This window comes from Centropristis striata, chromosome 20 (genome assembly GCF_030273125.1).
Source record: "Centropristis striata isolate RG_2023a ecotype Rhode Island chromosome 20, C.striata_1.0, whole genome shotgun sequence".
NCBI classification, from domain to species: Eukaryota; Metazoa; Chordata; class Actinopteri; order Perciformes; family Serranidae; genus Centropristis; species Centropristis striata.
Window position 1 is genome coordinate 6,726,988 of NC_081536.1, and position 21,002 is coordinate 6,747,989.

At 39.5% G+C, this 21,002-nt stretch overlaps 1 protein-coding gene across 1 annotated transcript; it reads right to left on the bottom strand.

Annotated features, from left to right (window-relative positions):
* Positions 1–11,164: 11,164 nt before the first annotated feature.
* On the bottom strand, positions 11,165–17,193 carry npas4l (neuronal PAS domain protein 4 like). The gene is made up of 9 exons (XM_059359456.1): positions 16,584–17,193; positions 15,229–15,392; positions 14,887–15,032; positions 14,696–14,795; positions 13,829–14,093; positions 13,626–13,735; positions 12,798–12,933; positions 11,442–12,703; positions 11,165–11,334 (listed from the first exon to the last, which is right to left on the bottom strand). The coding sequence occupies exons 1-9, from the start codon at positions 16,682–16,684 to the stop codon at positions 11,306–11,308; spliced, it is 2,313 nt and encodes a 770-aa protein (XP_059215439.1). The 5' UTR covers positions 16,685–17,193; the 3' UTR covers positions 11,165–11,305.
* Positions 17,194–21,002: the final 3,809 nt, after the last annotated feature.

Consider the following 21,002-nt stretch of genomic DNA (forward strand, 5'->3'; position numbering starts at 1 on the left):
GTGAACGACATCAGATGTGAACAAAGTTAAATCAAACACAGAATTTAAAAGTGGCTTTAAACATTTAGAGATTTAAATCAACTCACCAGACTTCCAAAGGTCACGTGATGGTTGTGATGCCTTGTGTTGAATTGCAGTTTATAATAACTGTTGTTTTAAAAAAAAAAAAAATTCAATTGAAATATATTTATTGGCATGAATAAAACGCTGTTGTTGCCAAAGCAGTTTCACAGGTGTCACATAGCTGGTTCTATATTATATATGATACCACTGGTGGGTTAGAAGACAATGGGCCCCTCATTAACGGAAAATTGATTTTTTTTTTTTTTAAAGAAAAAGTTACAGGCTTCTGTGATTGAAAACGCCTTTTGATCAATATAAGTGGTTGATCACTGTGACTGTGATCCATTGTATTACTGCTCTTTTTTTCCACAATCACAGACTCCATCTATAATGCATATTAATTGAATACTGTCAGGATTAAATTGTTAAAAATTGTCACATAAGTTACTGTGCCTTTGCTGGAAATAAAAAGGTGTGATAGATGTAGTGGCATGTTGTCAAATCAGACATTAAAATATGACATTTGGAGGATTTTATACCAACTGTATGGTTTCATGTAAAAGTAATGTCCCAGTCGGAGTACCTCACAGAATGAGTAAAAACTACCCTGAGGTGTTGTACTGCACCGTTGTGACATGTATGTGCAGACTCGCGATTGCAGCGCACGATATAACGCTAGTGTAACTGTGAGCTGAGCGCTCTCTTGTCCTGTGGGTGCCTCATTAGTGGTGTGAGTCATCGGCGGCACAGAAATCGAGTGAATGCAAATGAGATGTGATGGAAGGCATCTCCCAGGGTGGCACAGCCTGAGCACACCTCTACTGACTACTGTACTATAAATCATCCTTGTGTCAATGCTTCAGCGTTCATCATCACTACTCCCATTAGACATCCAAACCCGTGCAGCCAGAGTCACAAACCTACGATTAGAAAAGGAGCACAGGAGAGCGACATGTGGCAAGAAAAACAGAGATGTCGGCTCTTCTGCCTCTATGAGTGTTTTACCCTTGAGGATCTGGGATCTATTCAATAAAACTAAACTCACCGAGAGGGCAAAGTGACTGCTTTAACGCTGAATGGGGTTTATTTAATTCACATCAACTGCTTTCCTGTCCCAAATCCAAAGAGATCATGTTTGATTAGCTGTGTGAAATCATCATTGATTTTTGTTTGTTGGGGCACAAAACCATTTGTGTGTGGCTGCGTGCGCTCTGGGAATTCACAATAAAATGTGTACAGTAGCAAATCTATGTTCATTTGACTTTCTAATTACATCTTTATTTTCCATTTGGCAGTCAGCCCCAAGCTGCATTATCAGTCATTTGGTTTTATTCCACATGGCCTAGATTCTTGAACAGTTGTCCCAGCAGTATGGTCCGCAGGACGAGGCTTGCATGACCTGAGCACACGACCACATGAGGTCCCTGCAGACCAGAGGTCACCGGGATCACAGGCAGCACATTAATCTGAGTGTAAAATGGATAGATTAATAAGCGGGTAGTGCCAAATTGTCACCCGGGCAGCGCTGTCTTCAATTATCATCATTAGCGTGGGATGGAATGAGCTAAATAGTGATCAGCAAAATGGATAGGTCTTGTCTCCTCCTGTCTTTTAAAATGGCTTCAACATGTAACATGATTGAGTTTCAGTGTAGGATAGAAGACGGATAAAAAGGTTCCAATAAATGGAAAGTGAGACAGGGTTCACAAATATTCCAGTCTCAGTGATATTAAATTGTGACAGAAACCTCTTTTTATTGAGATTGGTCCCTATAATCCATACCAATTTCATGCAGATATGAAAAGTCAAGAGATGACCTTGATTGCGAAGAAGCAAGAAGAATCATGACTTATTTCCTTTCTTTTATTCTTTGCAAGTTCGTCTGCCTGTTTTTGCATTGTATTATGCAGAATATAATGAGTACGCCTACATGGATCCAATAGTTTGTTTAGCAAAGGCATATCCTGTTTATAATACCGCATATGATCTTGTATATGGCACAATACAGGATGTCGTTTCCGTTTATTTACCATTAACTAGCGGTCTGTGCACTGTACCATCTCCATGGTTATATTCTTTAATGTTATTCATGCTTGCATGCAGCAACACTTGTGACTGCAATATGAAGATGAAATACCTCATCATGAATAAATCTTGTTCTACAATGATCTTTTTATCTGGAACACTTTGTTCATTTACAAAGGCACTTAGAGTCTGTCATCCTCTGCTAACCCGTATGTGTTTTTTTTTCACACAAACAAACAAAAATAAAAAAAGATAATACATGAATGCATGAAGTCTTGCTTAGTAGAGTGGAGAGTAGTTTTGCATGCTGTTTATACGTAAAGGTCGACTGATAAAAAAGAAAGAAAGAGTGTCATTGAGGTATGCATGGATGCACATCTTTTCCACATATTTCTTTTTTATGTCTTCATCCTTCAAGCAGTGTCTCAGATCACCCACACACTGACCCCCGCCAGGCTGAGTATATTTTACAGAGCTGTGTGAAACCACAAGAGTTTTGTCTTGTCCCCAGCGTCACCCAAAGTTTTCCTTATGGTTGGTTTGAAGTACCTCAGAGATGGAGACTTTTTCCCTCTGTAGTGGAAAGACTTCTACTCCTGCTGCGTTAACTGTCATTCCACTTCATCAGCACAGTATGGTATTATTCAGAAATATTAATATCTACACAACACATATGTTAATAACGAGATCTTCTGAGTATCCTGTGGAGAATGTTTTATTCAGGAATGCAATTGAAATGTTCTTGACTATGACTTTCAGTAATAACTATACGCTACGTGAAAGACAAAGATACGGCAAAAATCTGAATGAGTAGATCAAACACTTCCCTGACAGTCAGAAGAAAAGAATGAAAGAAAATCTTTGGTAATGAGGGTTTGAACAGTAATGATGAAAAAATCCTTTTAAAATAAGGAGAATGGAGAGAAACATTTAACTTGAATACTGTCTCTGTTATGCATGAGCTGAGGCCTCGTGCCCTTTGAGTGAGTTGCATTGTCAGAATTATCAATGAGGGCTAAACCCAAGCTAACTGAGCGTTGAAAGGGTCTGATGATATGTGATGAATATTAAACAACCATCCAATCGCCCACACACACACAAACACAGCCACGAAGAAGAAGAAAAAAGGCAATATAATTTTACACTGCCGTCAGTCAAGTCATTAATTCCAGTAACAATGACTCATAGAGTGCTTTAAAACACAAACCGATGGCAGAGAGAACAGCCAAATGAAATGTAACATCAACAAATTGTGCACAGTGATGTAATGTCAACCATTGCATCCTAAAGTGTTGCCTCAAAAAGTTATTATTGTTCATGTGATTTCATAATAAATCAAGTTCATGGGGGACCAATAGGTACCAATTAGCATGTCAATTTTTGTCAAAAATTGTCAAATTTTAAAATGCCTAAAAATGCTTATAATGGGTCAATTATAGTCTATTTATACGTATTAGAGCATAGTATGGCCAGCAATGACAGAAAATCACCATATTATGGGATGTCCAAGAACTGAAAGAGAAAAAAAAAAGTTGTAGCGTGTCAATTTTTATCAAAAATGGCCACATTTTAAAATGCCTAAAAATGCTTAAAATGGGTCAATTATAGTCTGTTAATACATGTGGTAGTATAGTTTGCCGAAAAGTAGCTAAAAACACCATATTATAGGATGTCAAAAAATGACCCCCTCAAAAAAAAAAGTCATAGTGGATTAGTGTAATTTTGTCATAATAAAACCACATAAATATAAGAAAGGCAATTCGTCCTTTTCAAGGTTAGGATTTCTCTGCATGTTGAAGAAAAAGTGAAGCCAATGAGGAAAAACGGCAGTTCCTCAACTTGCCACTTGAGGCAGCCTCCAAAAGGGAGTCCTCATTAACCCCCATGTTAAAATGCCCCATGCCTTTCCCTGTTAAATTAAAACAGAGGGTCATGTGTGACATAATCCTCAGTCGCTGGAAGGATTTAGAAATCTTAAGCATCTGAAAAATAATTTGTGGCTGCGGAAAAGACAAAAAAACAATCACGTAGCAAAGGCAACATTTTTTTTTCTGATCTCTGAAATGCATGATCTGAATTCATAACAGCAGACATAAATCAAAATACAATATTTTCTTTTCTTGTTGTTCATAAGCCAGACTATATCAAGTATATTCATGCACCATGATCTCATAAATAATAAGAAATAATTCTGGTGTGTGTAAGAAAGAGACAGAGAGTAGGCGGCCATTCCCTACATGTGTTGAAATCCAAAAAATGCTCTTATAATTGGAAATTTCGGTTATACAGATAGAGTATTTTAACAAGGGAAAGTTTAGGATTCAGGGCCATATAGTGATATGAACAGTGAGTCATGATAGTTCAACTAGGTCAGTGGAAGCAAGTTGTGAACACAACATTAATATGCCATTAATTATGCATCCAGCAGTTATGCTGCACCATTTTCATACATCTAGAGTCCCATATTCACTGTCTTATATCTCCGTTTTTGATCTCTACCAAGAGGAAAGACCTGCCTATATAGCTGCTAATATATAGCATAGTTGTTGTGAAATATTCTTTAAGACTAATATTTGGTTAAAATCACATTTTAAGAATAGTAGATGAGGAAAATAGACCTGTATGACAGAAAAGACAAGGCAACCTTCCATAGGCTACAAAGGATGAATTCTTACAGGATTAATGCTTCTTACTGGATTAAACTCTTAAAACTTGTCTTGTTGCTTCTGGCAACTTCGAGCAGTGCTTTCTCGTACATCTCCTGGCTCCCTTTACCGGAAGGCTGTCATGCCTCTCTGCTAACTTTATACTGAGTAGCTTTAGAACAAATTAGTGGTTGATATAATGTTTTTACTACAAAAATATGATTGAAATATCACAATATCATCTGATTTTGTATATGTGTATTTATTATAAAAATATTTATTATAGCAGTGAGTTGGAGAAGTGTCTTATATTTTAGCTTGAATGGATTAACAAAAGCTGCAATCGTTAGCATGTCCTGCTAACTAGCTAATGGGCATTACTTTCTGAGGCCAATAGTTAGCATTAACTAACAACAATGGTTTTATTACAGTTTGGATAGCGTTAGCAGCTTTGTTCTGCTTTTTAAATTAACTTGGATAAGTTAAGCATTCCAAACTAACATTGTCTGAAATTGTATTGCATTTGCAAAATACATTGGGTAGTTATAAGCAAACATAATTTGTTTGAAAATATTAAAAAGTATGTAAGCCAAACTTAAAAGACAATAACTGTCTGTTTTCCCCTTATCATGCATATAGGACTAGGACTAAAGTGTAATTATCCTGTTTCTTCTATTAAAGTCAACCAGAAACCATGTTTTCAACCAATTTACGCTACCTTGTTAGGTGCTGATGAAATTTGCTAGCAAGATGTCATTTCAGCTGTCAAAAATCAACATTTGCCTTCTTGAGCAGCTTTTGTCTTCCATTTTTGTGAAATGAAAGTCCCATTGTTTCACAAAGTACCCAAAGTTTGTAAGTATTGGTCCCTGTAATCCTTGTAAACTGAATATGGGCTGCATGAGAACAGAAGTTAAAGCAACAGAATAAGGAAAGCAGGGCTGAGCTAACGGTTCAGGGAACGAATTGGTAATTGGTATGCAATTTGAAAAATATTCTGCTGATTATTTCCTCATTAGAAACTGGGTCATCAAAGTGATTTACACATTCCACCATTAAATTAGGTATTAATATAATTTTCTAGTTTAGCTATGCACCGATTCTTTTGTTATTTAAATGAGTCCTTTTTTATTTGATTCTATTTATTGATGAATTAATTCACAATTGAATCCCACTTAATTGCTTTCTAATCATTTCCAAGCCTCTCTGAGCCCTCCAGGATACAGTGAAGTCCTTCATGTTTATTTGTATTGGCCCTTGGGATTCTGCAGACGTGGAGAGATAAACATGTTTACGATGCATACCCCGTATATATGGAATGTATATGTGATGCAGTATCACATGTGGGCAATCAGTAGCAATCACTGCCATTTTCATCAATTACTTTAAATACCCCCATTAGTCCTTGAACAACAACAGCGCTTGAAAAATCAAACTGTATCGTGCAGAGATGTACCTATGTGCTGCTGTGTATTGGAATTCTACCGTAGAGCATTGATTTTTCTGAATGCTGGAGGTTGAGCTTATGGAGGGTAAACACACAATATACTGAGATACTTTCCCTCCCTAAAACCAGTGCTTCTGTGGAAAAAAGAACTTAAGCATAAACCCATGAAAATCTGTTTGGGATTGCTGTAAAGCACAATACTACACCCAGGCACGTATATTCTAAAGTCCCTAATGGAAATTCTTGTACGAGAAATGTGTTTTCAATACACAGCAATTTCCATGAACAAAATATAAGGTGTTTATCAAACCTTGACACAGTTGGATGCTTATGTGTCTTCTGTGGACAGGTGGTTTGCCTTAAGCGGTAAACTCCTCCCTGAGAGAAAACAGCAGAACATAAATCAAACATTCATATGGAAGTAGGCTTCGCTGTTAGGCTGCCGTTTGTATTCTTATCCCTGGTTGGCTGGCCTTTCTCTCGTGAATATCAACGGGATGTGTTGACTCTGCATGACTGGGATCCAGTGTTTAATCAGAGCTGTGGTTTCAGGCACGGCAACAGGAGGAACAAGAGAGGTCCTGGAGGAACAGGCTGCAGTCTATTTTGGGTCTTTGTGTTTAACCCAATTACAGTGTCAGTGTGTGCTGACTGAACCAACACCAGTCAGGTGTCTGCTTTGAAAAGTGGGACAACAACGGTATAGAGAGAGAAATGTGATGCAGCCAAAACAATTGCAAGCTGTTTTATACGTTGAGACAGGGAGAAAATGAATTACACAGTGAGCAGGAGCTCCTCGTGCAGTGTGGAGAATAAAAAGGCAGATTCAGGTTAACATACAATAACAGCTCAGATCTATCTCATGACAGCGCCAGACACCCTTTCCGTGACCTTGGCGGCTATCGTCTGTGTCACCGATTCCATCTGCCAAACAATCCCCGAGCAAAAGAGACAAATCACATTTTTTCTTCATCTATTTGAAGATAAATGTATACTCAGAGATAAGCTTTCAATAGAGCCCTCAAGCCTGGTTGCAGTGACAATAAAAGCATAAAGCCGGTAAATAAACGAAGGCACGGCAGCGCCACCTGAGGCCCTGTTGTCTGAAATCAGTGAGAGTTTCAATTTGGAGAGTTTTTCTTTGCAAGTAAATGAGCTAATCATTTGCGAGGAGCCACCGGTGAGGCAGGATATGAAAACCTGGCTGCTTGTGGGAGGCACAGCTTTGAAAAGAATCCCATCCAAGAGCTGCTCTGTTTAACTGCACTGATGCGCTTTTCCCTCAGCATCCGCCCTCCAGCCATCCACCTGAGAAAGCACTTTAGAAGCTACTGAAGTAGGGCAGATGACAGTTGCCTGTGTTTCCCTTTTGTCAGTTCTACTGTGTGGTATCATCAGCCACAATGCCTCTCTCAGATCCCAGATATGAATCATAGCATCATCCCAATGCATTTCATCATTCACCTCCGCTGGCAGACTCCTGCAATACTTCAGGTCTCCTGTGAGGCATAGATTTTGTTAATTTGATCTCACATCATTTTAATTTAATATCAGGGAGGCAGGAGGACCGCCTGTGTAATTAAGTGAAACATTAACCCAAGTTACAAAGACAAAGTGGGTGTGTTAGTGTGTGTGCGTTCCTGCTTAAATATATCTCTGTCTTTACATTATCTCCTTTGTTATCTTCCCTTTAAACCAACAGTTTAATCCCGTATTCAGGATTTAATGTTGTCACACACAAACAGCCACTGAGCTACTCCTACCACTACTATTAATATTGTTGTAATATATTCATTGATTTTTAAGAGAAAAATAACCAAATACCAGCACACAGCCATGACCGATGTAATAATAAAAATGCATCCACAGCTCAAAGAAAACAAACGTGCCAAACTCTCTTTACTGAAGAGTATGTAATCTGTAGAGACACTCAGTTGTTGTGAGTGTTCAATGTGTGTGCCAGTGGAGTGAAAAGGTGAATTTTTGCTGTCTCCTCGGTGTGGACAGAGCACGTCGATGCCTCACACTTGGTGCCACCATGCCTTGGGGAAATCATTATCATTCCAGGTGAGGCTGAGTGACGCAGGAAGACAGGAGTGCAGCAGATGTGGGTACTTGTTAGGAACTTTATTTGCCATTGTACCCTTCAACAGACATCACTCTTAATTAGGTCTCCATGGATAAGACTAGGCATCTGGACTGTTTGCTCATGAACGGACTGAGTGATGTCCTTTGGTGCTCTCATCACACACACACACACACACACACACACACACACATACATGCACACCAGCCTCCTCCATTTTTTTCTCAAGCTTTTTTCAGCAATATTACACTAATGGCATGATATCTGTGTTACTGGGAGGCTGTTGGAGCTATCACTCCATCTAGTGGCTGTTTTAACCGGCATGTGAAAAACATGGGGGCTCTGCATTGCACACACTGCACCAGCACATGCCTGTAGTGCCCCCTGTGAGCTTTTTGTTCCACATTCGTTTACATGGCCCGGCTGCTTCTCTGGAGCTACATCTCTGTTCAACCATCCATCAACCCACTGAGTCAATTCACTTCCACGTCTATCTATTCATATATGCATTGACTCTGCATATCTGTCCAAACAGGTAATTGATTCTTCTGTATACAGTTTATATGCTCTCATTGGTATGACCAGCCACAAGATGTAAAAATCAATGGAGCACTGAAGAGCTCAGTAGATGTTGTGCCGGGGCTGTTTAGCCATCAGCAATCTGATCAGATGCAGAGCGAGTGCTCATAAAAAAATATGGTAGACCCATTTGTTATATCTTCTGACAAAAAGTGTATTTTAAAGCTGCTCTCATCGATATTTCTATATTGAGCAGGGCTCAAGTGTAACGTGAAAGGAGTCTACAGGCTTTCTGGCTTCTTTCAGGTCATTGTTTTGGTTTTAAAGCCTGCAGCTGTTACTGCTCCGTTATCTCTGGGGGGCTTCTGGGGGGGTCAAACTGCTGGGTGACTTCCTGAACATGCTCGTCCAGAGAGAAATAGCTCTGAGGGACTTCCAGTTTATTCTGGGGACCTCTGCTGTACTGGCAGCACCTTCCCCAGCTCCTGCAGTGTCAACCTCCGTGCACCGCAAAATAAAGTTTCTCCTCAACATCGTTCCACTGGATGCTGCTAGCTGGATGTTAGCAAGCTTCCGTCTTCATCCAGCAGCTCCAATGTTGTGTTATTTACATTGCTATACCAGCACGAAGGATCATTTAGTTGGAGTTTCAACAAATAAAGTTAATTTAAACGAAAACTTGGAGACAGCATCTAGCAGACTCAAATATTAATGACCCCACGGATCTGAGTTCTACTTTTCCAAATGCTGCTCAGTGTAGTCTGTAGTGGTGAAACAGCAGCTCATACAGTCAGTACTGTCAACACATCAATGCAACACTAACATCTGAGTGAGTTATTTCTTCGTATACTGTACATGCTGCAGCAGATGATGCTAAACTAAAGGTCTGAATGCTCCCAGGTGGTCGGTAGATCATTCAAAATATCCACCAGGGGGCGCTCACAGCCCAACTGTTGAGCTACCTGCTGTCAGTCTCTGGGCTTTTACTCTTTTTAGTTGAGTTTGTGTTTGAAAAATCGGACAGTTTTCAATCTGATAAAAAGAAAAAAAACAACAACTTGAGAGCAGCCAGACATTTTCATCGACATTACAAAATATGTGTACGTGACTATTTTTTATGTGTCTGTGTTCGGTGTGTCAGTGCCCTGTGTTGGCCTACAGTGAAGAGGTTCACTTTGGCCAGAAAATTTCTATTCTATTAAGATATGATCTTTGTCAATAAATCATTCACTGCCCTTTTTACTTACACCCTAAAGACATAAATCACCATGCTGCATGCTGCAGCAGTGACTGGTTGACTGCTAATTGGCCAAGCTGCATATTTTCTACATACTTTTAGCAAATATTCCACATCTTTTAAACATTACTGGTGTCATTCAACTTTTCAATCACATTGCTACTAACTCAACCCATTCCCTTAATTCCAGTTTGTTCAGCATCAGCATTTAAAAAACCTTAAAATATTCCACATTTTGTAAACATTATTGGTATCATTCAACTTTTCAATGTCATTCATATTCATTCCAGCCATTACCACTTTTTTTTTTCTTTTTTTTTTTTTACCATTATAAGTATTCTGACTACTTCAGCTTGTTTTGACACATTCAAACCAGCATTGCAGTGGAACAATTCAGCATCCAGCGTTCACACCTTAATTATAAGTTATATAAACATGACCCAATGCAATTTTTTCAATTGTTTTATTCAAATTTTAAACATTTAAAATTACAGAAATAAAAAATTACATTGAACATTCATAGACGTGAAGTACCTGTACCATAGAAAAAAAGGGAATAAACTTAAGTTTGAGATTCACTTTGCAGTAAAGTAAAAATGTTTTTAAGACTATTAAGTGAGAGTAGGAAGTATTCAAAATAAATATAATGAATTCATGAAATTCAGACTTGGAATGTATTTAGATGTACCACTGAGGTAGGTGTTTAACAATCATTATCTAGTTAACATATTTTCTTTTTTTAACATGAAACATTAATGGCACACTGACAAAAGACATAAGGAATGGAAATATTCTTTTTTGTAGCAAACTGATTAGTGTTTTTAAGGCACCTAAAACCAACCAAACATTTACAAATGTCTCTTTGTTATAAGGAATGATTGTGTTCAAGCTCATCCAGGTAGCTTTGAAATCTCTTTAAATCAGCCCACCTTCTCATTTATAAAAGTCTTGACATTGATAAAGTGCTCAATAGTAAACTGGTCACTCCCATAAGAAGAAAAATATAGCTCCATTTCAGTGTGTAAGTGTTGTCAGACATAAAAAAGTACCTTTTTCATAAAATAGAAGACATCAGCGAAACATAAAACACAGTTGACAGCAGTGTTGAGAAATGAAGACAAAGCTGCAGTCTTGAAGAGCACACATTCAGAAATAAGTCATTTAAGGACACAGTGTCTTTGCAAAGACGTCCTTTAAATGTCTTTGAATCCAGTGAAGGAAAGGGAAGGATTGCCCTGACAATATGTCATACAAGTGGTAGCTCAGTAAGTCACAGACTTATTTCAGTACAGGTTTTCTTCAACAAGTCCATCTGAAAGGAAGCAGGAAATAATATTAGTGACATGTACCTTCAATATGTGCACAGTAAATATATGAAAGGAAAATCAGTAAATGGCTGTATTGATTGGTGGAAATTACCTTGATGAATGGCATCCTGCATATAGTGGTTGAGTTGATGCAACCCAGTGTTTTGGTCATGGCGTCCCAACTGCAAACTGAAGGGATCCATGACAGTGAACTGCTCCGCAGGCAGCAATTCCTCTGCGATGGTCGGGGAGAGACAGAGGGGCTCCTGCTCCAACTGATGGGACCCACTCCTGCAGCGCAACAAGCCCTGCTGGTAGCTGCATGGTACTACACCGGGGCCGGACATGCTGCTTTTCCTTGTGATCACGTCCAGGTCTTTCAGGATGCTGTCAAACATGGCGTCATCAAGGACCAGCTCGCGTTTGAGAGGAGCGGCTGATGGGAGAGGAGGCCATTGGCAGGCTGAGGGCAGGGTGTTAGTGGATGCAGGTTGAGCCACATTTTGAAGCGGGTTCAGGGTGTGATACATGGCGAAGCTGCTAGCCAGAGAGGAGATCTGCTGAGCCAGAATACTGATCTCTGCTTGTTCCCTCTCGTCGTAATGGCTAGTGGATGGGGGAGATTGGTTGGGGGTGAGGAGACTGGACTGTACGGGCAGCACGTGTTGGGGAACATGATGCACCTGGACCAGGCTGCCCCCTTGTGGCTGCTCCAGAAGGCTGAATTCGTCTTGATGCAGAGCACAGTCCACTGGGCTCTCACACGTATCCGACGCAGACAGGCAGTCTGGAACTAATCGAGCATCGGCCGAACAAGCTTGGAAATCATATGTCGGCGATGAGGAGGAGGAGAGTGGAGAGCGAGCGGCGAGCGCGCCGAAGGCTGCCTGGTCAAAGGTTTGTTCGGCGCCTGCAGGGAGGGAGTCGGTGGGGGATTGGTGGCAAGTGAGCCCTGCCTCTGGGTAGGAGTAATAGGAGGGAGAGCACTCAGGGGAGGACAGCAGCTGATCTGTGTATCCATGCACATCCATCAGGAGGTCATGGCTGAGCTCCTCCTGCTGCAGAGGGGAGCTGGAGGAGGCCGGGCTGTAGGGAGGGGTGAAGAGAGCAAGGCTGTCACCGAAGGGAACAGGTGAGCTATCGCCTTGGGAGGAGACGCACACAGCATAGTATAGGTCTTGCTCAGACTCTCTCTTAGCTTTGGCAGCTGGCTCCTCGCCGTCAGACGTCCTCTGTCTTTTAAAGCATTTAGTGTTGCTGTGGCTCAGAGCGTGGGGCGCCTGTTGACCTGCAAAATTGCAGGGATTTACCAAAGATGATGGCCTAAAGGCATCGCTGCTGATTTTCTCCTGCAGGAATCTGGCCTCCATTTCACTACAAGAGAAAAACAACGTATTAAGTTGTCGTTTCTGACTTGAAAAACATTGCTTGCACTGTCAGTACAGGCCTGCTGGAAAGTTTGTCATACCTGATGATGAAGTTAGTGCAGCTCACACTCCGGCACTCAGAGTCCTTGTTAGCTCGAATGTAGATCCAGGTCCATGACAGATCCTTGCACTGGAGTCTGAGCACCATTTCTACCTGGAAGCCTTCATCTGCCTGAACTGGAGGGGACAAGGGAAAAAAGCATGCAAACTCAGTTATTGATATGCACACAATGAAACCAGCGCTCCCTCCCTAATTGTCTTACTGTAACCCTGCAAAGTTAGCACAAAACTAAAGAAATTAAAGTGGAAAAAAGCTCTGATGTTGAGAATTTTCCTGTGTCCCTGAGGTCATTCAAACCTTCAAAGACTTCTAAGAGAGAATTTTAACACTGACCCTCAAATTTGAACACAGTTTGCTTCATGAATGTGTAAATGGAAGTTATTTGGTGTTAGTCAGTGTTCTAAAAAATACTTTAAAACTTTTTTGATGTGTGTTTGGGGCCTTAAAGTGCCAATTATTTCAGGTTCATACTTGTATTTTCAGTTCCTCCAAGAACATGTTTCCATGGTTTAATCGAAAACACAAAAAACACTTTATTTTTCTTATACTATCTGTCTGGCAGAGTATCTGCAATATCAGCATCTCTGCACCATCATTCCAGGCGGGGTATGACTGTATCAGCACTTTTTTTTTTAACCAATAAATAGTATAATAGTAAGTCCTGACTGCTTTCACTGTATTTATATAGCACCTAGACTTATTACCAAATGTGAAAAATCTTACTTTACAATATGGCAACTTATTTGTCATTGCAACAGGGGAAAAAAACAAAAAAAAACAAGTGATATGCAATGCATCACACACTTACTTAAACTTCTATGAGAATCTGCACTCAAAGAAAGATCTTCAGGATGGACGAGACTGTACCACGATCGGCCGGTCATTTCTTCTGCCGAATACCCCAAAAAATACAACACACTGAAACAGAGAGAGAGACATACAATGTTTGTCAGTAAACCAGTGAAATAACATTTCTGTTTTCACTGTTTAAACGAAGATCTATGAACATACCTGTCTGACAGCTGAGTGAAGGTCATATCCAGTCTGTGGACGCTGCTGAAGCTGTGACAGAAGTGGGAGTCAGAGCTCTGCAGACGGTTAGCCGTGGGGGTGCAGAGGGCCACAAACAGCGGCTGGTTGGTGGGACAGGCAGATGAGGAGGACGGGCAAGACTGAGGGAAAGACTGGAAGCTCCCTCTGACCATCATGGAACAGCTGCTGCCGTGTTGTAGCTTGAAGGCTTTGGAGGTTTGCATGCAGCATATAAAGCTCCTCTCTGGAGAAGGATAACAGAGAAGTTTAGTCTCTCAGTGGAAAACTTTTTCAGAAACTTTGATATTTATGGCATATTTATGGGTCGAGCATCTTTTCAAGCAACATGGTCTCACAGAAATCCGTGGAATAGCCACGGAATCGCTCAAATTTCCGTGAAACTGACACGGATTTCGCTACAATGCAAGTTACTGACAGTCATATCCCGTGGCTATTCCAACATACAAAGTGATTATGTACATTCACTGAGTGAATATTTAGAAAATAAAACATATATTTCTCGCTAGAAATGTGATCAAAATCCATTTTTATGCAGAAACTAAGTCAAAATATTGATTTTTTCCCAGAAAATGAGAGAACTGTCCGCCATGTTTTTTGTTCTGACCGCCGGAACCTTGAAAGTCACGTGACTTGTAACAAACCAATAGGAAAAAATATCAATGGGATGGCCATGGGATATGACTGTCATTAACTTGCATTGTAGCAAAATCCGTGTCAGTTTCACGGAAATTTGAGCGATTCCGTGGCTATTCCACGGATTTTGAGTTAAGCGAAATCCGTGGCTATTTCACGGATTTCTGTGAGACCAGGTTCTTTTCAAGTTACCTGATGATGAGTCGTTTTCAGTGTCCAGGTTTGATTTAACGATATCAACATCAGAGCGTTCCACCATGTCATACAAAGTGTCTCCTTGAAGCACATCTATCTGCAAAAATTTGATTTTACCATTAGATACAACTAATTATAAAGCCAAATGTAAACAGCAAAGCACCAAAAAAGACGTCAAATAGACTCACCATGGACAGACCGAGATATTCAGCTACATTTTCGGACACGTAGACCAGCCTCCCCTGTGCGGTGGTGACCAGGATGAAGCCGTGCAGGGCTTGGAGGAAGGCCTCGTATGGCAGAGAGCACTGTGATCTCCCCACAGCTGGGAGTCCTTCGGGAGAAAAGAGTGAGTTCAGTGTTGGTTACACTTTATGCATCTCTGGCAGTTGTCACAGCTTTTATCTTTGAAATAGTCCCTGCGGTGCTGGAAACTTAGTCCCGTTTTGTTTGACAACGACGCAGGCGGAATGTAGATTAGCAGTTCAAAGATATTAAAGAATGAGTGTAGCTGAAGTGTGAAGACTCACCCTGGAAGAGAACAGACTTCCTGATGTAGGCGCAGATGGCGGCCATGGAGTGGAGGTAGGAGAGACGCTCCTGGTCCTCCTGAGTGATGGGCAAAAGAGAGCGCATATTCCTGATCTCATGATTAATGTGGTCCCGTCGGGCTTTGGATGCTCCTTTGGTGGATCTGTGAGAAACCATGATCACTCAGGTCAGACGTTTGGGGGGAAAAACTATAGCTGGGGAGAAAAAGTTTGTCTACTGCTACACTTGCATTTAAAAAAAAAAAAAAATCTCCTCCTTTAAGAGACAAGTGCAGGAAAAGAAATCAAAGACAAAAACAGTAATTGGCTTGAACTGATTTAGCCTCTTTTTCACAATTCAGCCTCTCTTCCTCAAGGGTTCCTATGGAAACTGCTGATATGAGGAGCTGTCGTGTCTGTGGCAGACACGAGGGCTCTCAGTAGACTTTGTCTGTGTGATCAGTATCTGTCTGGGCCCATCCACAGAGAGCCTGGGGTTTTTATAGCTGCCAGGGCTTCAGCGTGGGCGTCACACACAAAGAGGAGGCTGGGCTTCAGCTGCTCCCTTCATTGCCTTATAAAGTGGGTGTCTTTGGAGCGGGGCGCCCCACGTCACAAGAACAGAAAGTGCCACAAAAGGAGAATTCTACCAGTTTGCCTCATCAATAAATATCCACTCAAATTATGTAATTGATAGCCTATGTGTGGGATTTTTTAGGCTACCCTACAAAAGGCTTTCTATGGAAAGTACATACAATTAAATGTACAGACATCTTATATATACAGTCATTGAAAAAAATATTAGACCACCCTTTTTCTTCAATTTCTTGTCCATTTTAATGCCTAAAGGTACTAGATATCCAGCTAATTTCCCATGGTTTTCTTCATAATAACTAAAATCATTATTTTAATTTTTTTTAAACATGGAAAATGGCTAGCTATCAGCTCTTAAATTAAACTTGTATGACCTATTTTTGTTGTTATCATTATATTTGTCCAAACAAATGTACCTTTAGTTGTACCAGGCATTAAATGGACAAGAAATTGAAGAAAACAAGGTTGGTCTAATAAAGTTTATTCTATCTATTACAATTGATCAAAACTGCCTGATTCTGCACCACAGCATCCTGATAGAAGCTAATGAAGCAGCTTGATTTTTTAATGCAGTTACAGCATCATTGTTGCAGGATTATCGCACACAGTACCAGGCTGCAGACGGGAGAAAACTGGATTAAGTGCTCCCTGTGGTGCACGCACTGCAGGCAGCAGAGACGCGGTTTTAATTTTCTACGCGGCCATGTGTTGATTCAGCCACTAGAGGACGTGGAGCAGAGAGGCAGAGCTGTGTCACTGACCTGAACCTTCTGTAGAAGGAGCTGCGGTCCTCCTCGGCTAGATGATGAGAGGAGCACGGAGCACTCACGTGACATCTGCAGGAGTTGCACCAAATAGTCATTTTGACGCCGATGAAGCCACCTAAAGTAAAAACACACAATAAGTTGAAAAAGAAAAGAATTAGGTGGGTTTTTTCTGCATAAAAACAGAGTTTGAGTAAAAACTATGACATTTTGACCCGGACTATTGTAGCCTAATCCCCTCCTGAGCAGGTCTAGCTCCTACCTCTCCGGGCTCTGGTCTGGATGGTGGTGTGGAGTCCCCATGCTCGTCCCTCCTTTTATAGCCCCCCAAACCCGACACCTCTCCTCCAGCTCAGCCGGTGGGCAAGAAAAAACTAAACAAAATGGGATAATGTTACTTGTTGTGACGCGGTGACAAATGATGGAGGCGGGTTATATTTAGTGAAGGAGTCCTAAAAATAACTCCGTCACAGGGGATCGGACGCACGATGTGATTCGAAGTGGTAAAGACGTGAGATTGTTTATTGTATTTTATCCTTTGGATCCCCATTAGTCTTCATAGAGATGAAGACTATTCTTCCTGGGGTCCACATTAAATCAAACAATTATTACACAATTATATCATTACAGCATTGATACAGAGGATAACATAAAGTCATTCATCCCAACATGATTATAATGTATATTAACATGATTATAATATATATTCAGTAGTACAAGACGTGATTATAAAAGAGTTACATGATTATAGAAGAATACACGAGGTAAGCATAAAATGTACCATGATGTTCAATGCAGATGTATTAACATGCTTGAGTTCAACTAAACATGATTTCCTAATTTTATAGAAGGCTATTGCAATATATTATTATGACGTCATTGATGTCATTAATATAGCAGACGTCTGTGTGTGTCTGTGTGTGTGTGTGTGTGTGTGTGTGTGTAAAGTGTAATGTATCACGTGTGTAGAAAGGAAATTTTCAAAAGTCTGCAAGTTTTGATCCGCATTAATGTATGCAAATATTGTGTTCATTAGATCAGTGATTCTTAAAGTGGGGTCCGGGGATCCTCAGGGGTCTGTGGCACTCTGCCAGGGGGTCCCTGGAAAGTTTTCAGATTCATTCATTCAAGTGATATAAGTAGATATAAATTTTGTCATAAGTTCATAGTTCAACAAACAAGCAACAAACTATTACTTCTTAAATCAAAACTTTACATTCTAATCCACTCACCTTAAAAAAAACTTTTCAAAACCCACCTGTTCAAATCTGCTTTTAATGTATGACCAATGTGATTGTAATTGTTTGCTTTCATTTGTAATTGCATTTTCACTGTGGTTTAACTGTAAAGCGTCTTTGAGTACCTTGTAAAGTGCTCTATAAATAAAAAAATATTATTATCATTATTATTAATCGAACAATTTGGAATGTATGTGTGCATCTCAATAAATAAGAATATCATAGAAAAGTGTATATATGTCGGTAATTCAGTTCAAAGGTGGAAATAACACATTATATAGATCCATTACACACAGAATGAAACATTTCATGTCTCAATTTATTTAATTTCTTCTAATTATAATGATTATGGCTTACATTTAATAAAGTCCTAAAATTCAGTGTGTCTTGAAAAAGTATGTTTAATATGGACATGTTGGCCTCTTAAAAGTATGTTCATATGCACTCAATACTTGGTTGGGGCTATTTGACTTAAACTACTGGAAATGGACTTTTCCATGATATGTAATGTACTGAGATGGACTTGTATGTACATGTATAAATTCTTTATCACGCATTTCTCTCGGGTTGTTCATTTACATGAATAAGTAATATATCTGTAGCTTTAATTGAAATACTTATTCTATGTCCTTGCTATACTTGGAGAAAATCAAGATCATTATTAGAGGGATCCTATTCTCTCCTTTGTTGAAGCTACTTCATTGTTGGAACATAAACATGATTTATCTAGTATCACAGAGCAAACAAGACCAGCACCTCATATGGTTTTGAACATTATAAAACTGGGTGAGGTACTTCCAAATGTGTTTTTTCTTGTGTATTAAATACTCCCAACAGGCACAAGGTACATGTTGAAGAAAAAAAGGCTCAGTCAAATTATCCCAAGCCACACACATTGGGGATTGCTGGTATATGTTCTGTAAGGGGTCCTTGGCTGAAAAAAAGATGGAACCTCTGAATTAGATAATAACTAAATACTGATTTACAGGCCAATCAACTGTAGCCTTTGATAAAAAATGGCCCCTGTGACGAATAAAACAAATTGCACTGTGCATCAATGTGTAAGCAGCATTTTGAAGCAGCTTAATAAACTAACTTAGTTCATTTCACTCGTTCTAAAACAATCTGACCCTGAGGGGTTGTGAGATGATTAGGATGAAGTTTTCTCTAAACTTTCTGTGTGTGTGTGTGTGTGTGTGTGTGTGTGTGTGATTTGAACAGTTAAAATGAAACAATATGAGAAGTTAAGGGGGGAAATCGGTCTTTGATGTAACTGATAACAACTCATAGACATGTGGAACATGATGTGGGTTACAAAGCCTGTTAGTTATCTTTAACAATATGTTGTATTTTATAAACTCATCCTGTGTTGCTGATGTAAAATATTAAAGTAGTCAAGCTGAGTAGAAGTATCAGGTAGTATTCAATATTCAAATAAAATTCAGCTATCTCAATACTGTAGGCTACGTGAGTGCTTGATTAAACTCTTATGTTCACAGCCACTGCTGCTGTGTAAAATAATGAATAATAAACTTTCCTTTAATATATATTTTTTCTCTTATTCTGACCTCATTAAAACCAAACATGTAAGTGTTTTAGTATTAACTCTTCTTTTTGCCACAGAGCTTGCCCTTTGTGAAGGTGACAAATCACATACTAGAAATAAGTCTTTTATATAGACACAGTCATGGAAAAAATTATTAGACCAACTTAATTTTCTTTAATTTCTTGTTCATTTTAACGCCTGGTACAACGAAAGGTACATTTGTTTTGACAAATCTATTGATAATAACAAAAATAGCTCATAAGAGTTTAATTTAGGAACTGATATCTAGCCGTTTTCCATAGTTTTCTTGATAATAAGCAAAATCATCATCAAGAAATCCATGGAAAATGGCGAGATATCAGTTCCTAAATTAAACTCTTATGAGCTATTTTTGTTCTTATCAATAGATTTGTCCAAACAAATGTACCTTTTGTTGTAAATGAACAAGAAAGCAATGGTCTAATATTTTTTTCCTGTATATATAAAATAAGTAGAAATAAGTGTTTTGACGACCACATTATTATTACCTGCAAACAAAAGTAATTCACAAACAAAGAGTACAGCATGCTATCTTATTGTGACTTTAGAGTCAATTATTCTATTTAAGATGTTTTATGAACAATCTCTTAGGACATTTTTTTTTTAATTACAGACATGAAGCATAATGAAAAGCCACTGTATGTAACTAAGTTTTAAAGTTGGAGTCTCCAAACAGAAGTAATATTTTTGCTGCTGTTTAAAAGTTTCAAAATTCATGAAGTACTGAAGTGATAAAAGGATGCCAAGCATTTTTTGGAGTTTTTAAACAGGGCATGGGGTCTTCGGGACCCCAAACAGAACATTACGTTTGATTATTTGAACCAACCATTGCTATGAAACAGAATAAGTAATGTGAACACTTTAACCAATAGAAAATAAACTAAATATAACAGCTGAAGTGTTCTCACAGGATCACGATCGAGACATTAGAATATAATAATATACCTGCGTGAGTTATTTTTTGTGATGCGCTGAAGTTAAAAACAACAGCCTGAGCTCAGCGTCAGTTTAAACTGCAATGTCATTATCATTCAAATCTCAGCAGAAAACCAGCTTGATGCATCATTGTTTAATTTCTCAACAGATTTGTGAGGCAGTCAGCTATGGCAGTTTGTCTTCAAAGGGCTTTAACTGCCTGTGTGTTAGTCACTCAATTAAACCCATGTTGGAAGGAATTAAGCTACAGGTCTGCAAACATGACGCACTGAGAGGCTGAGAGAGTCGTTCATCCACACAAAATTAGTTCTCTTAGCAGATGAATGGATTATGGGCATCACACAACATGAATGAGGCAACGGAAGGCTGCAGATTGTTCCTCAGTGTTGAGAAATGGTGACTTGTTGCTTTCTTTTCCATCATCTTTGCACAAGTTCTGCAGCCGCAGCTTCTATCCTCTAAGGGCTCTTGCTCCTTTAATGCCTCTTTTCTAAAATCCCCCAATTTAGTGGCCTCAGCAACGCCTGGAGCAGAGAACTAGAACTTGAGTGAGGGAATTGCACAGGGATAGGGGGGACAAGACAAAACAAATCACTCTGAACAAATCCTCAGTCTGATTCTCAAGGGCCAGTGGGATCGTGTGAGTCCTGAGGGGAA

What these genes read in the sequence shown, in the direction of transcription:
- npas4l (XM_059359456.1), bottom strand. Translation starts at nt 16,684, where the DNA reads ATGACTATTTGGTGCAACTCCTGCAGATGTCACGTGAGTGCTCCGTGC. An exon ending in TTCACTCAGCTGTCAGACAG is followed by an intron (nt 13,736 to 13,828) that starts GTATGTTCATAG and finishes TCTCTGTTTCAG; the next exon opens with TGTGTTGTATTTTTTGGGGT. An exon ending in AGATTCTCATAGAAGTTTAA is followed by an intron (nt 12,934 to 13,625) that starts GTAAGTGTGTGA and finishes TGTCCCCTCCAG; the next exon opens with TTCAGGCAGATGAAGGCTTC.